Consider the following 14,801-nt stretch of genomic DNA (forward strand, 5'->3'; position numbering starts at 1 on the left):
CCTACGCAGTGCCGTAGGGGACCGCACCGCCACTTCCCAGCAAATTAGGGACACTGTTGCTCCTGGGGTATCGGCGAGGACCATTCGCAACCGTCTCCATGAAGCTGGGCTACGGTCCCGCACACCGTTAGGCCGTCTTCCGCTCACGCCCCAACATCGTGCAGCCCGCCTCCAGTGGTGTCGCGACAGGCGTGAATGGAGGGACGAATGGAGACGTGTCGTCTTCAGCGATGAGAGTCGCTTCTGCCTTGGTGCCAATGATGGTCGTATGCGTGTTTGGCGCCGTGCAGGTGAGCGCCACAATCAGGACTGCATACGACCGAGGCACACAGGGCCAACACCCGGCATCATGGTGTGGGGAGCGATCTCCTACACTGGCCGTACACCACTGGTGATCGTCGAGGGGACACTGAATAGTGCACGGTACATCCAAACCGTCATCGAACCCATCGTTCAACCATTCCTAGACCGGCAAGGGAACTTGCTGTTCCAACAGGACAATGCACGTCCGCATGTATCCCGTGCCACCCAACGTGCTCTAGAAGGTGTAAGTCAACTAGCCTGGCCAGCAAGATCTCCGGATCTGTCCCCCATTGAGCATGTTTGGGACTGGATGAAGCGTCGTCTCACGCGGTCTGCACGTCCAGCATGAACGCTGGTCCAAATGAGGCGCCAGGTGGAAATGGCATGGCAAGCCGTTCCACAGGACTACATCCAGCATCTCTACGATCGTCTCCATGGGAGAATAGCAGCCTGCATTGCTGCGAAAGGTGGATATACACTGTACTAGTGCCGACATTGTGCATGCTCTGTTGCCTGTGTCTATGTGCCTGTGGTTCTGTCAGTGTGATCATGTGATGTATGTGACCCCAGGAATGTGTCAATAAAGTTTCCCCTTCCTGGGACAATGAATTCACGGTGTTCTTATTTCAATTTCCAGGAGTGTACATTTAGCCATGTACAACCAGGTACTTGAAAATACATAGAAGAGCTAAAGAAACTGGTCTAGGCATGTGTATTCAATTACTGAGATATGTAAACAGGCAGAGTACGGTGCTGCGGTCGGCAACGCCTATAAAAGACAAGTGTCTGGCGCAGTTGTTAGAGCGGTGGTAGGTTATCAAAATTTAAGTGAGTCTGAACGTAGTGTTATAGTCGGTGCACGAGCGACAGCACACGTCATCTCAGAGGTAGCGACGAACTGTGGATTTTCTAGTATGACCATTTCACGAGTTTGATTTGTGTGGTGTCACCGCCAGACACCACACTTGCTGGGTGGTAGCCTTTAAATCGGCCGCGGTCCGTTAGTATACGTCGGACCCGCGTGTCGCCACTATCAGTGATTGCAGACCGAGCGCCGCCCCACGGCAGGTCTAGTCTAGAGACTCCCTAGCACTCGCCCCAGGTGTACAGCCGACTTTGCTAGCGATGGTTCACTGTATACAGACGCTCTCATTTGAAGAGACGACAGTTTAGCATAGCCTTTAGCTACGTCATTTGCTACGACCTAGCAAGGCGCCATATTCAGTTGCTATGTCTTCTGGACAGATAATATTGTGACTCATGTACCGTCAAGAGCGACGTTCATCATTAATGGATTAAGGTTAAGTATCAAACTAATTACGTCCGCTTTCTGAATTCTAATTCGTCGTCATGTTCCAGAACTCACGTCAGTATAGTTCTTCCCTCCTCACGCCAGCCTGCGTGAGCTAAAACGCGTGCATTTCGGCCTCCACTACTAACATGGTGTTGGCTCTTCTGCCAGCACAACAACTTGAATATCAGGAATCCGGTGAAACATCAAATCTCTGACTTCGCTGCGGCCGGAAAAAGATCCTTCAAGGACGGGACCAACGACGACTGAAGAGAATCGTTCAACGTGACAGAAGTGCAACCCTTTCGCAAATTGCTGCAAATTTCGATGCTGCACCATCAACAAGTGTCAGTGTGTGAACCGTTCAGCGAATCATCATCGATATGGACTTTAGGAGCCGAAGGCCCACTCGTGTACCCTTGATGAATACACGACACAAAGCTTTACTCCTAGCCTGGACCGTCAACAACGATATTGGACTGTTGATGAGTGTAAACATATTGCCTGGTCGGGCGAGTCTCGTTTCAAATTGTATCGAGCGGATGCACGTGTACAGGCATGGAGACAACCTCATGAATTCAAGCTGGTGTAGGCTTTGTAATGGTGTGGGGCGTGTGCAGTTGGAGTGATATGGGACCCCTGATACGTTTAGATTCGACTCTGACAGGTGACACGTACATAAGCATCCTGTCTGATCACCTGCATCCATTCATGTCCATTGTGCATTCCGACAGACTTGGGCAATTCCAGCAGGGCACTGCGACACCCCACATAACCCGAATTGCTACACAGTGACTCCAAGAACACTTATGAGTTTAAACACTTCCGTTGGCCACCAAATTCCCCACACGTGAACATTATTCAGCATTTCTGGGAAGCTGATAAGAAGAGATCTCCACCCCGTCGTACTCTTACGGATTTAGGGACAGCCCTGCAGGATTCATGGTGTCAGTTCCTTCGAGCACTACTGCAGACATTAGTCGAGTCCATTCCGCGTCGTGCTGCTGCACTTCTGCATTCACGTGGCTGTGCTACCCAATATTAGGCAGGTGCACCAGTTTCTTTGGCTCTTCAGTGTAGCTTCTAACTGAAATAATATACGTATAAGCACTGTTAAAGTTGACGCATCTGACTGTCTTGCTATCATAAGGGATTCCCTAATTCTTAAGTAATTCTCATATGTATGCGTGAAATTCAAAGTATGGGAAAATGTATACGGAATCGCTCGCGTTAGAGAAACGTGTGGGTAACATGAACTCTAGCTGATTGGAATTAATTGCACCGATATACAAAACTTATAACCATTTAAAGCTGATTGCACTGTGAGTTATCTATCGTATACTTTCATAAATAAATCGTGCTGTCTACATAGGCTAATTTCCTTTAAATTTAATAATGGACTCTATACTGAAAATAAAACTTTTCGCTCTACGGTCGTGTGTCAGCTCCAATAGTAAATTTACTTAAGTAAACTTGTTACGTAAAGAAAGTTAGATCCAGCGAAAACTACTATCTTCTGTTGTATCTGTTTGATACTGTATCACGATTACGTTACAACTAAGACCACCGATGTAATTTACCACCTTTACTGGCTTTCTTCTATTTTTCTGTTGCGATCAAAAAAAGTAACTTTTTACACTTTTGTGTATCTTCCCGTTTAAGAGAACTTTTTGTAATAAACGAATTACTCGAATAGAACATCCGAAGTATGCTTCTCATTTAGTTTCAATTAAGAATAACAGTTTTCCTCTTGACAACTAGACAGTCGTAACTTCATTAATCTCTTTATGACAACATCATCGCAGTTACAATTATATGGAAAATGTTGATTATCTTTGCCTTCCTTAGGACGACTTTTTCCAACTGCTGTATACTTAACGCCTTTCCTCTTTGTTTCAAATATAAGCCGTAGAACCGAAATCGTAGTAGCGTACCGATTACAAGCAAAAAAATTACAATACCACTGACGGACAGCCCTAAACAACAACACAAAACAAAAAAGAAGGAAAAAAGGAGCTAGGTGCCACCATCACTTTTAACCACACAATTTTACATTTGTTCAAAGTTCACACGTTCTGCAGGTTTTGACATTAGCCGTCCCATTACAGTCCCTAGGTTGAGTGGTCACTCGACACGACGAACAACAATACGTGAGAGCTATGTGGTACATTCAGTGTTCGTGGTCTATATCTAAAAAACGCTAGGGCGTATTATCGCTGTAGGAACAAGCGGATATTCCGTGGATATACACTAGGATCTATCACAATAAAGTAACACTCTCGGGTTACTACTTTCAAGACCCAAAACACGAATTCTCCATCAACAAAACAGCCACAACAACAGGCCCCTCCAACCATCTCGGAATTTTGACGATCTAACGCGCCAATCAGACAAAATTTGCCACGATATCCCTCAGGAGCAGTCCAACAACTCTAACAGTCAGTGCAGTGCCAAGACGAATAAATGCTTACATAAGGAGCAAAGATTGTTATTGATTTGCTCAATTTGTGAAGCTATTGCTCTTGAATAAATAGCCCAATTTTCCTGATCTTTACATGTATATCACATCTACCGATTTATGTCCCATTCGGATAATTCCTTCGTGGTGCGTGTTTTTTTTTTTTCTCATACGTGTAAACGTTTAATGTATTGATGCAGTTGCCTTATATGGCTTTTAAAAATTATTTTGGCAATACAGAATCAGTCAAAGTCCATGTGTTGATAGTTCCTTGGACTCAGAAATCCCTTCTACTGCATTTCCAACGTCATATCAAAGTTCATCTTCTGCAGCAGGTCACTTCCAGCTCATATAGGACTTACCCAATACATTAACTTACGATCTGTTTTTCTCGATACTTGCAACCACACCGAGGTATAGTTCACCGTAGTTGATAAATAATCATCCCTATTAACAATTTTTAGATCACACACCTTTGTTTCTTTAGCCAACCTGGTCGATAGCGAGTTGCTGACGACACAATAGTGACTCTGGTTTCGTCATCGAGTACCAGTTTTAAACCGGCATCGCTAAGGTATAATTCATCGTAGTTGACAAATAATCACCCCTATTAACATTTGTTTAGATCATGCACTTTTGTTTCTGTGCCAGCCTGATCGACTTCCAGCCCCTGATGACACAATGCTGACTTTGGTTTCGTCACCTAGTACTATTTTAAAATCGACATCGCTATGTGATGTCACTTCTGGGTTGTTAATTGCTCTGGCCTCTTTTCAAATGGTTCAAATGGCTCCGAGCTCTATGGAACTTAAACATCTGAGGTCATCAGTCCCCTAGAATTTAGAACTACTTAAACCTAACTAACCTAAGGACACCACACACATCCATGCCCGAGGCAAGATTCGAACCTGCGACCGTAGCGGTAGCGCGGTTCCAGACTGAAGCGCCTAGAACCGCTCTGATCTCTTTTGCCAGTTTCATTTGTTACTTCTGTTTCTGCCGTCTCTCTTGATGGTCATTTATTTTCTCAGTCGAAATTTTCCGGCTTTAATTGAGAGTTTTGTCTTTCTGCCACGATCCCTTGCAGTACAAGTAATTACCTCAATCCTCAGATTACCTTCCATTCGGAAAGTGGATGCACTCAGCGACTGTAGGTGAGTTACAAAGTCTCTCTCACTCATACACACACACACACACACACACACACACACACACACACGCGGTATAAACATCGTAAATAGAAGTTAGTCTCGAACACATACTTCGTTAGGTTGGCAACAAATAGGTAATCATACCAAAGAAGATGAAACACGTAATGGAGTCGCAATATTTACGTTGTGAAAAACAGTGTACGACGAAATACACTCCTGGAAATGGAAAAAAGAACACATTGACACCGGTGTGTCAGACCCACCATACTTGCTCCGGACACTGCGAGAGGGCTGTACAAGCAATGATCACACGCACGGCACAGCCGTCGAATGGCGCTAGCTGCGCGGCATTTGTGCACCGCCGCCGTCAGTGTCAGCCAGTTTGCCGTGGCATACGGAGCTCCATCGCAGTCTTTAACACTGGTAGCATGCCGCGACAGCGTGGACGTGAACCGTATGTGCAGTTGACGGACTTTCAGCGAGGGCGTATAGTGGGCATGCGGGAGGCCGGGTGGACGTACCGCCGAATTGCTCAACACGTGGGGCGTGAGGTCTCCACAGTACATCGATGTTGTCGCCAGTGGTCGGCGGAAGGTGCACGTGCCCGTCGACCTGGGACCGGACCGCAGCGACGCACGGATGCACGCCAAGACCGTAGGATCCTACGCAGTGCCGTAGGGGACCGCACCGCCATTTCCCAGCAAATTAGGGACACTGTTGCTCCTGGGGTATCGGCGAGGACCATTCGCAACCGTCTCCATGAAGCTGGGCTACGGTCCCGCACACCGTTAGGCCGTCTTCCGCTCACGCCCCAACATCGTGCAGCCCGCCTCCAGTGGTGTCGCGACAGGCGTGAATGGAGGGACGAATAGCGACGTGTCGTCTTCAGCGATGAGAGTCGCTTCTGCCTTGGTGCCAATGATGGTCGTATGCGTGTTTGGCGCCGTGCAGGTGAGCGCCACAATCAGGACTGCATACGACCGAGGCACCCAGGGCCAACACCCGGCATCATGGTGTGGGGAGCGATCTCCTACACTGGCCGTACACCACTGGTGATCGTCGAGGGGACACTGAATAGTGCACGGTACATCCAAACCGTCATCGAACCCATCGTTCTACCATTCCTAGACCGGCAAGGGAACTTGCTGTTCCAACAGGACAATGCACGTCCCCATGTATCCCGTGCCACCCAACGTGCTCTAGAAGGTGTAAGTCAACTACCCTGGCCAGCAAGATCTCCGGATCTGTCCCCCATTGAGCATGTTTGGGACTGGATGAAGCGTCGTCTCACGCGGTCTGCACGGCCAGCACGAACGCTGGTCCAACTGAGGCGCCAGGTGGAAATGGCATGGCAAGCCGTTCCACAGGACTACATCCAGCATCTCTACGATCGTCTCCATGGGAGAATAGCAGCCTGCATTGCTGCGAAAGGTGGATATACACTGTACTAGTGCCGACATTGTGCATGCTCTGTTGCCTGTGTCTGTGCCTGTGGTTCTGTCAGTGTGATCATGTGATGTATCTGACCCCAGGAATGTGTCAATAAAGTTTCCCCTTCCTGGGACAATGAATTCACGGTGTTCTTATTTCAATTTCCAGGAGTGTAGTTGTATCGAGTGGCAAAAGAACAATATTCCACCACGAAAAAGAGTGAGAAACATGGTGAACAGTTTGTGGAAGGCGAGAACACAAAGATGTGATTATACGGCAGTGATAAAAGTGGTAGAGCGACCTCCATACTAGATGTGAGGAAATGCAGATCAGCAAATCGCACGTAATTACTTTTTTTTACAATAAATCACGAAGTGATCTGTTTAATAATCTAAAACTAACAAAACTGTGTCGTCATAGATACCACTGAAGACGCCTTATAACAGGAGAAGGCGAAACGCGTCTGGGATAAATAAAGTAACTAGCAGCAGGAAAAGGCAGTTTTATTTACAAAACAAGTATTTATATGCTTGCTACGCAGGATGTACACACAAACCAACTTGTTAAATGTTTCAAAGCTTTACGGTCCTTCAGAGTAGTCACCAGAATTGTGTGTAACCAGTTGTCAGTGAGGTGGAACTTGTAGGATAGTTTTAGCAGCGCCAGGTGTGTTGATAGATCGAGAGGAGCGGTCTATTTCCCGAATCTCTGTAACAGGTCTGAAACGATTGCCAAGTAGTGCTTCCTTCACGTTAGGAATCAAGTTGAAATCACAAGGGCTGAAGTCCTGGGACTGCGGTGGATTGCGGGCTGTGTTTCAAAAATGAACAGCTTAGGCAAAGAAGCGGCTACAGTTTCTGCACAGATCCGCCCATCATTTTGCAGGAGAATGTCCGGTCTCGTGTGGCACAGCTTGCGACTGATTTGGTCGATCGATGGGGCTTGATTCCTGAGATGAAGGAACCTCTTTATGGCATTCGTTTCAGAACTGTCACAGAGATTCGTCAGGAAGCAGACCGCTCCACTCGGTGTATCAACACATCTGGCGCTGCTGCGTGTACCCTACGACTTCCACATTGCTGGCAAGGGGTTATACACAAGGACAGGAAAACTTGGAAACATGTGTCTGCTTTGTGTAAGTTGTAAATAAATATTTGCCTCTATTAAAGTTCCAACCCTCGTAGTTCTTAAGAATGGACCTCAAATCATATATCGATAGGAAATGCGAAATGGCTGACAGCTTCAGTGTGGTGTAAAAACGCAAACTCGTCTTGTACTGAGGACACTGTAGGGCGACCATACTTTTTCGTGTGCAGCGCTTTTACGAATAATTTATAATTTAATCTGTGCCCTATTAGACCACTCTGTGCATTTACAACTCCCTATGGGATTCTGAAGTAACAGAACTCTACCATATAGTGAAGAAGATGTATGAGACAGGCGAAATACCCTCAGACTTCACGAAGAATATAATAATTCCAATCCCAAAGAAAGCAGGTGTTGACAGATGTGAAAATTACCAAACTATCAGTTTAATAAGCCACAGCTGCAAAATACTAACACGAATTCTTTACAGATGAATGGAAAAACTGGTAGAAGTCGACCTCGGGGAAGATCAGTTTGGATTCCGTAGAAATGTTGGAACACGTGAGGCAATACTGACCATACGACTTATCTTAGAAAATAGATTAAGAAAAGGTTACGTTTCTAGCATTTGTAGACTTAGAGAAAGCTTTTGACAATGTTGACTGGAATACTCTCTTTCAAAATCTGAATATGTCAGGGGTCAAATACATTGAGCGAAAGGCTATTTACAATTTGTACAGAAATCAAATGGCAGTTAAAAGGGTCGAGCGGCATGAAAGGGAATCAGTGGTTGGGAAGGGAGTGAGACAGGGTTGCAGCCTCTCCCCGACTTTATTCAATCTGTATATTGAGCAAGCAGTAAAGGTAACAAAAGAAAAATTGAGTAGGAATTAAAATCCATGGAGAAGAAATAAAAACATTGAGGTTGGCCGATGACATTGTAATTCTGTCAGATACAGCAAAGGACCTGGAAGAGCAGTTGAACTGAACAGTGTCTTGAAAGGAGGATATAAGATGAACATCAACAAAAGGAAAACGAGGATAATGGAATGTAGTCAAATTAAATCGGGTGATGCTGAGGGAATTATATTACGAAATGAGACACTTAAAGGAGTAAATGAGTTTTGCTATTTGGGGAGCAAAATAACTGATGATGGTCGAAATAGAGAGAATATAAAATGTAGACTGACAATGGCAAGGAAAGCGTTTCTGAAGAAGAGAAATTTGTTAACATCGAGTATAGATTTGTCAGGAAGTCTTTTCTGAAAATATTTGTATTTAGTGTAGCCATGTATGGAAGTGAAACGTGGACGATAAATAGTTTAGACAATAAGAGAATAGAAGCTTTCGAAATGTGGTGCTACAGAAGAATGCTGAAGGTTCGATGGGTAGATCACATAACTAATGAGGAGGTACTGAACAGAATTGGAGAGAAGAGGAGATTGTGGCACAACATGACTAGAAGAAGGGACCGGTTGGTAGGACATATTCTGAGACATCAAGGGATGACAAATTTAGTATTGGAGGGAAGCGTGGAGGGTAAAAATCGTAGAGGGAGACCAAGAGATGAATACACTAAACAGATTCAGAAGGATGTAAGTTGCAGTAGGTACTGGGAGATGAAGAAGCTTGCACAGGATAGAGTAGCATGGAGAGCTGCATCAAACCAGTCTCTGGACTGAAGACCACAACAACAACACGTGATTTCGACAGCCCTTATCAGTTCAAGAGTTTCTGCAAGCTTTTCTGTGATAGTATTTCAATATGAACGTGCACCAATTGTGCGCCGGCCGCGGTGGCCGTGCGGTTCTGGCGCTGCAGTCCGGAACCGCGAGGCCGCTACGGTCGCAGGTTCGAATCCTGCCTCGGGCATGGGTGTGTGTGATGTCCTTAGGTTAGTTAGGTTTAAGTAGTTCTAAGTTCTAGGGGACTTATGACCTAAGATGTTGAGTCCCATAGTGCTCAGAGCCATTTGAACCATTTTTTTTGAACCAATTGTACTTGTAATTTTCTTACCAGCTACAGTTTTTGAGGCCATTTACGAAACAAAGGATGTTGCTTATTACTACAAAACATGAATAATCAATTATGATTTATTCCAAACATTAAATGACATGTTAAAAATATTAATATTGAAAGAGTACGAATTAATAAGTGCTGTAAAGTTTAGAAGAGGACTGCAGCGTAATTAGAATTGATTGTTGAAACTAGCAGTTGCAGCTGTGAAGAATGGACCAAAAATGGCGGTACAAAATTATAGCTCATAGTATGTGGACGATGAGTTTCCTTCTTTCTAGTGATTGAATAATTACCCTTCATTATTTTAAGCAAGTTGATTCTTTAGTCTACATTTATATACCCACACTGTAATTAAAATTAATTTAAAACTGGTCACCTTTTCGCTGTCAGCGTAGAAAGTTTCAGGATAGTAACAAAATACAACAAACAACAACTTCAACCCAAGTGAAATGAAAATTAAATCGAAACCCTTAGCTGCCGACAGGTGTTGTTGATATACATCAATGGGGACAGCTGAAAATGTGTGGCCCGACCAGCATTCGAACCCGTGATCTCCTGCTTACATGGCAGACGCTCTGTCCATCTGAGCCACCGAGGGCACGGGGGAGAGTGCGACTGCAGGGACTTATCCCTTGCACTCTTCCTGTGAGACCCACAGTCCCAATTGTTCACAACCTACATTCGTAGTGTTCCTAATACGTATTTGCCCATTCACTCATTACTCGCGCCAGCCTAAGCTGACGAGTCCAGTAAGAGTTCGGGCAAAGTGTGCGCATTTGCACAGAAGGAGGTCAGTGGCCGGGTAGCCTTTAACTGTATGAAGATGGTATATGTTCCCGAAAGAACAGATACCACTGAATGGGCAAATATGTACGAGGGTCACTCCTAAAGAAATGCACACTATTTTTGTAAAAATACAGTTATCATTCTGCATGTGTGAAAGTTTTACAGTGTGTAGATACATACTTCCCTCTTGTTTTCAAACTTAGTTCAACCTGTTCCCGTGAGTGGCGCCGTCACAGCATGTCTTCAAGATGGCTGCTACACTTGACGTTCGTCAGAAGCGACGTACTGCCATAGAACTCCTGTGCTGTGAAAACGAGACAGTTGGAAACATCCACAAGAGGTTGAGAAAGGTGTATGGAGATGCTGCTGTCGATCGCAGTACAGTTAGTCGGTGGGCAAGCAGGTTAGGTGATGAAAGCCGGCACGGCAACATTGAGGATTGTCCTCGCAGCGGCAGGCCTCGTACTGCACACACCCCAGACAATGTGCAGAGTGTTAACGAATTGGTGACTGCTGACAGACACATCACAGTGAACGAATTGTCACGCTACGTTGGGGTAGGGGAAGGAAGTGTTTGCACAATACTGAAAGTGTTGCCGTTAAAAAAGATTTGTGCCACGTGGGTTCCCAGGATGTTGACAGTGGCTCACAAAGAAACAAGAAAAACGCTATGCAGCGAACTTTTGGTACGAGAGTGGTGGAGATGAATTTCTTGGAAGAATTGCGACAGGTGATGAAAAATGGCTGCCTCATTTTTCACCAGAGACCAAGAGGCAATCATTGGAGTGGCATGATGTAAATTCACCCAAGAAAAATAAATTTAAAACCACACCTTCTTCTAGAAAATTTTGGCTACGGTGTTTTTCGATTCCGAAGGACTCTTGCTTGTGGACATCATGCAAAGAGGAACCACCATAAATTCTGATGCATGTGACGACACAGCAGAAACTTCAAGCTCGACTGAGTCGTGTTCGACCACATCTGCAAAAGCAGTATGTTTTGGTGTTACACGACAATGCACAGCCACATATCAGTCGAAAAACCATGGAAGCGATCACAAACCTCGGATGGACAACACTGAAACACCCACCCTACAGTCCTGACCTGGCTCCATCATCTCTTTGGGAAACTGAAAGACTCTCTTCGTAGAACAAGGTTTGAAGATGATGACTCCCTTGTGCACGCTGTCAAACAGTGGCTCCAACAGGTTGGTCCAGAATTTTACCGTGCGGGTATATAGGCGCTGGTTCCAAGATGACGTAACGCAGTTGAGAGGGATGTAAATTATGTAGAGAAATGAAAATATTGTTCCTAAAGAATGTATCTACAAACTGTGAAACTTTCAGACATGTAGCATAAAAGATGGATTTAAAAAAAAGTTGTGTGCATTTCTTTTGGAGTGGCCCTCATATTAGGAACACTACGAATGCAGGTTGTGGACAGTTAGGAATATGGGTCTCACGGGAAGCGTGCAAGGGATACGTCCCTGCATTCGCACTATCTTCTGTGCCCTCGGTGGCTCAAACGGATAGAGCATCTGCAATGTAAGCAGGACATCCCGGGTTTGACTCCTGGTCGGAGCACATATCTTCAGGTGTCCCCATTGATGTATATCAACAACACCTATCGACAGCTAAGGGTTTCGATTTAATTATCATTTTATTCTAGAGACGCTGCACGGTCATCAGTGGTAACTGTTCTTTCGGCAACAGATACCAGCTTCATATAATCATCGTGAGTGTCTGAGAATACTGAAGAACACTTATTCAATTCACACCAGCTGGCAGTGTAAGAATGACACACCGTGTTGAGATACTCATATATGGGATTGTTTGGTAGCGACATGCATATTACGATAACCGTTTATGGTGGAAAGTTGTCCGCATTTGTGGCACATTCAGCGTACGACGAGAACCACCACCCAACTGCTGTCATTGATCTTGCAGGCGAGGAGTGGCAGCTGGAGGACAAAAGCAACGCTACGCTGTCCGTGGACACTGGCTGCATGCAGCTGTTGGCCAACGCCCTGGACCACCCCACGTGCCCACTGGAAGACCTGCCTCCGGAAACCATTAAGCGGCGCGAGCAGTGCCGTGTGCAGCTGTGGCACGACCTGTCGCAGGGGTCGCCCCACATACCCGTCACCAGCTACCTGGCCTACACGCAGAGGGCCAACGTCAACCTCTGCCTCTTCGCCTGGATGACTGTCAACTCTGTCAGCATTTGCCAGGACGTCCCCTTCAGTATGATTCAGTCTGTGCGCGATGCCCGCTGCGTTTTCGGTGGTCCTGACGACCAACCCTGCCCGCAACTCAACGCAACCGACGCCGTCTGCTCTGTTTGCAGGGCTATTCTCCTCCTGAAGTGTCGCGATTTTGCTTCCACAAGTTATCTCGAGGCATGTCGCGCCCCCATGGACCACCGTGGATTTTACTCACCATACTGTGGATATTATGTACAGGGCAAAGACAAGCCGACAAACAGAATACTGAGCTACAAAGACAGTCTAAACAGTAGCACCTTGAAGTACAAGGATTTTAAAATCGAGGGCTTAGAACCTTTAGAAATAACGTTTGTAGCAATGAATATTCTCTTCCGATTTTTGACTGCCGCAGTGTACGTGTATCTTCCCAATTTACGTAACTTGCCCGGAAAGATATTCTTGTCCTTTCAGATAACAGGTATGATCCAGATCTTGGTTTCTGAGGTCTTGTACCGTATGGCCGGTGTCCCCGACTTATCTACGACGGTGCAGATTGATAGCGCACTAACTCTTCTGAACTGTATCTGGCTCAACTCGTTCTGCTACCAAATGTACGCATGCGTTCGTCACCTCAGGCTTCCTAGCGACCTAGAACGTGCTGAAGTAAGGAAGGTATTCCGCCGTCAGCTGTTGTGTTCACTAATACCCTGGAGCGTAGTACTGGCGGCAACCATTGCTTTGGAAAGAACGAGCGAATATTACCTGTTGCACAGTCGTATAATATTCATCGCGGGAATTTCTCTGTCAGTAACTTACAATATGGTTTGCCTTGGACTGGTGGGATACATGTACCGACGTACTCGTAATTCCATGCGGCAGCTCAAAATTTATAGTAAAGAGGCGTTTGGCTCAAAGACACTAATTCTTTACATGTCAGCTAAGACTGTCACTTTAAGTGGCATAGGCACGATTGTTAGAATTGGCTTCCACCAGGCACAAGGCATAGCGCAGTACGTGTACTATGTCCATATAGCTACGATGTTACAGGGTCCACTGCTTTTCGTTTTATTCGTTTGCAACAATGCAACTCTCCCTCTGCTCAGGGAGAGACTATTAGCACGGTGGAACCCCGATGTCATCGGTCCAGGACAAGAATTGTGTTCATCTGCCGAGAGAAATCTGGCAAAGAGAGTCAATGTACAGGCCGCGGCTGCGGAATCCACATTGTAATCTCCACGAGTGTTTTTTTTTTTTCCAAGATTGTCTTCGTTGTGCTAAACCCTGTCATAAGTTATCAATGTAGAAGCTAGCTGGTTTGACAAAATTACTGTGATTCATGTAAAACTGCTTCCCTATTTTCTAATATGATCTTCATTTCTGCAATGACATTAAATAATTAATAAATAAAATTAAATCTATATGAAAATAAGATGTAAGTCTCTATTTCTTCTACCGAACAGGTGAAAGATTTACACATATATACCTTATTAACGTGCACTTCACAAATTAAACAAGAAAAATTTTGTGATATTAGACTATGTCAAAGACGAAGATAGTACAAGAACTTAATGTTAACCGCGAATTACTTTAAGTGCCGTTCTGTAAAGTGAAGGCAACAGTGTCTACTCTTAGTATACACTTACAAGAACTTTGTCCTTTCTGCAGATACTTGCGAAGCTTTTAACGCACGCCTATTTTTATCTTATGTTTAAAATTACATTGAGGCTTTGTAAATAACTGATTGCCCAGTCATGGCTCATCTGATTTCTCTCACTGTATATGGAGAAACCTGAGATTCTGTCTTCGACTGTCTAGAAATTACCCTTTTCTGTCAGTTTCTTATAAATGTTGTGTGACATGAAAATCCAACTTGAAACGAAATTATTCTTTGCGTGCCTGCTCGCACTGACATGAAAAAAACCATGGGATACCTTGTAACACCGTATCGGGCCTCCTTTTGCTCGATATAATGCAGCCACACGACCTGGCATGGAGTCAACAAGTCGTTTGGAGTCCCCGCAGGAATACTGAGCCATACCGCCATAGCTCTGCCGATGACATTGTAATTCTGTC

At 45.2% G+C, this 14,801-nt stretch overlaps 2 protein-coding genes across 8 annotated transcripts in view; one reads left to right on the plus strand and one right to left on the minus strand.

Annotated features, from left to right (window-relative positions):
• Positions 1-14,801, minus strand: part of LOC126210497 (uncharacterized) — a 502,330-nt gene that overhangs the window by 276,590 nt on the left and 210,939 nt on the right. The window lies entirely within an intron of this gene.
• Positions 1-14,801, plus strand: part of LOC126210495 (uncharacterized) — a 467,621-nt gene that overhangs the window by 87,084 nt on the left and 365,736 nt on the right. The window contains exon 7 of one of the 2 annotated variants that reach the window (XM_049939731.1): positions 12,472-14,097. The exons of the other annotated variant lie outside the window; for it this stretch is intronic. Within the exon in view, the coding sequence (XP_049795688.1) occupies positions 12,472-13,958 (1,487 nt within the window). The 3' untranslated portion in view covers positions 13,959-14,097. Of the gene's footprint in view, positions 1-12,471; positions 14,098-14,801 lie in introns of those variants that run through there. 2 annotated transcript variants of the gene reach the window in all.

Source organism: Schistocerca nitens, chromosome 10 (genome assembly GCF_023898315.1).
Source record: "Schistocerca nitens isolate TAMUIC-IGC-003100 chromosome 10, iqSchNite1.1, whole genome shotgun sequence".
Taxonomy (NCBI): Eukaryota; Metazoa; Arthropoda; class Insecta; order Orthoptera; family Acrididae; genus Schistocerca; species Schistocerca nitens.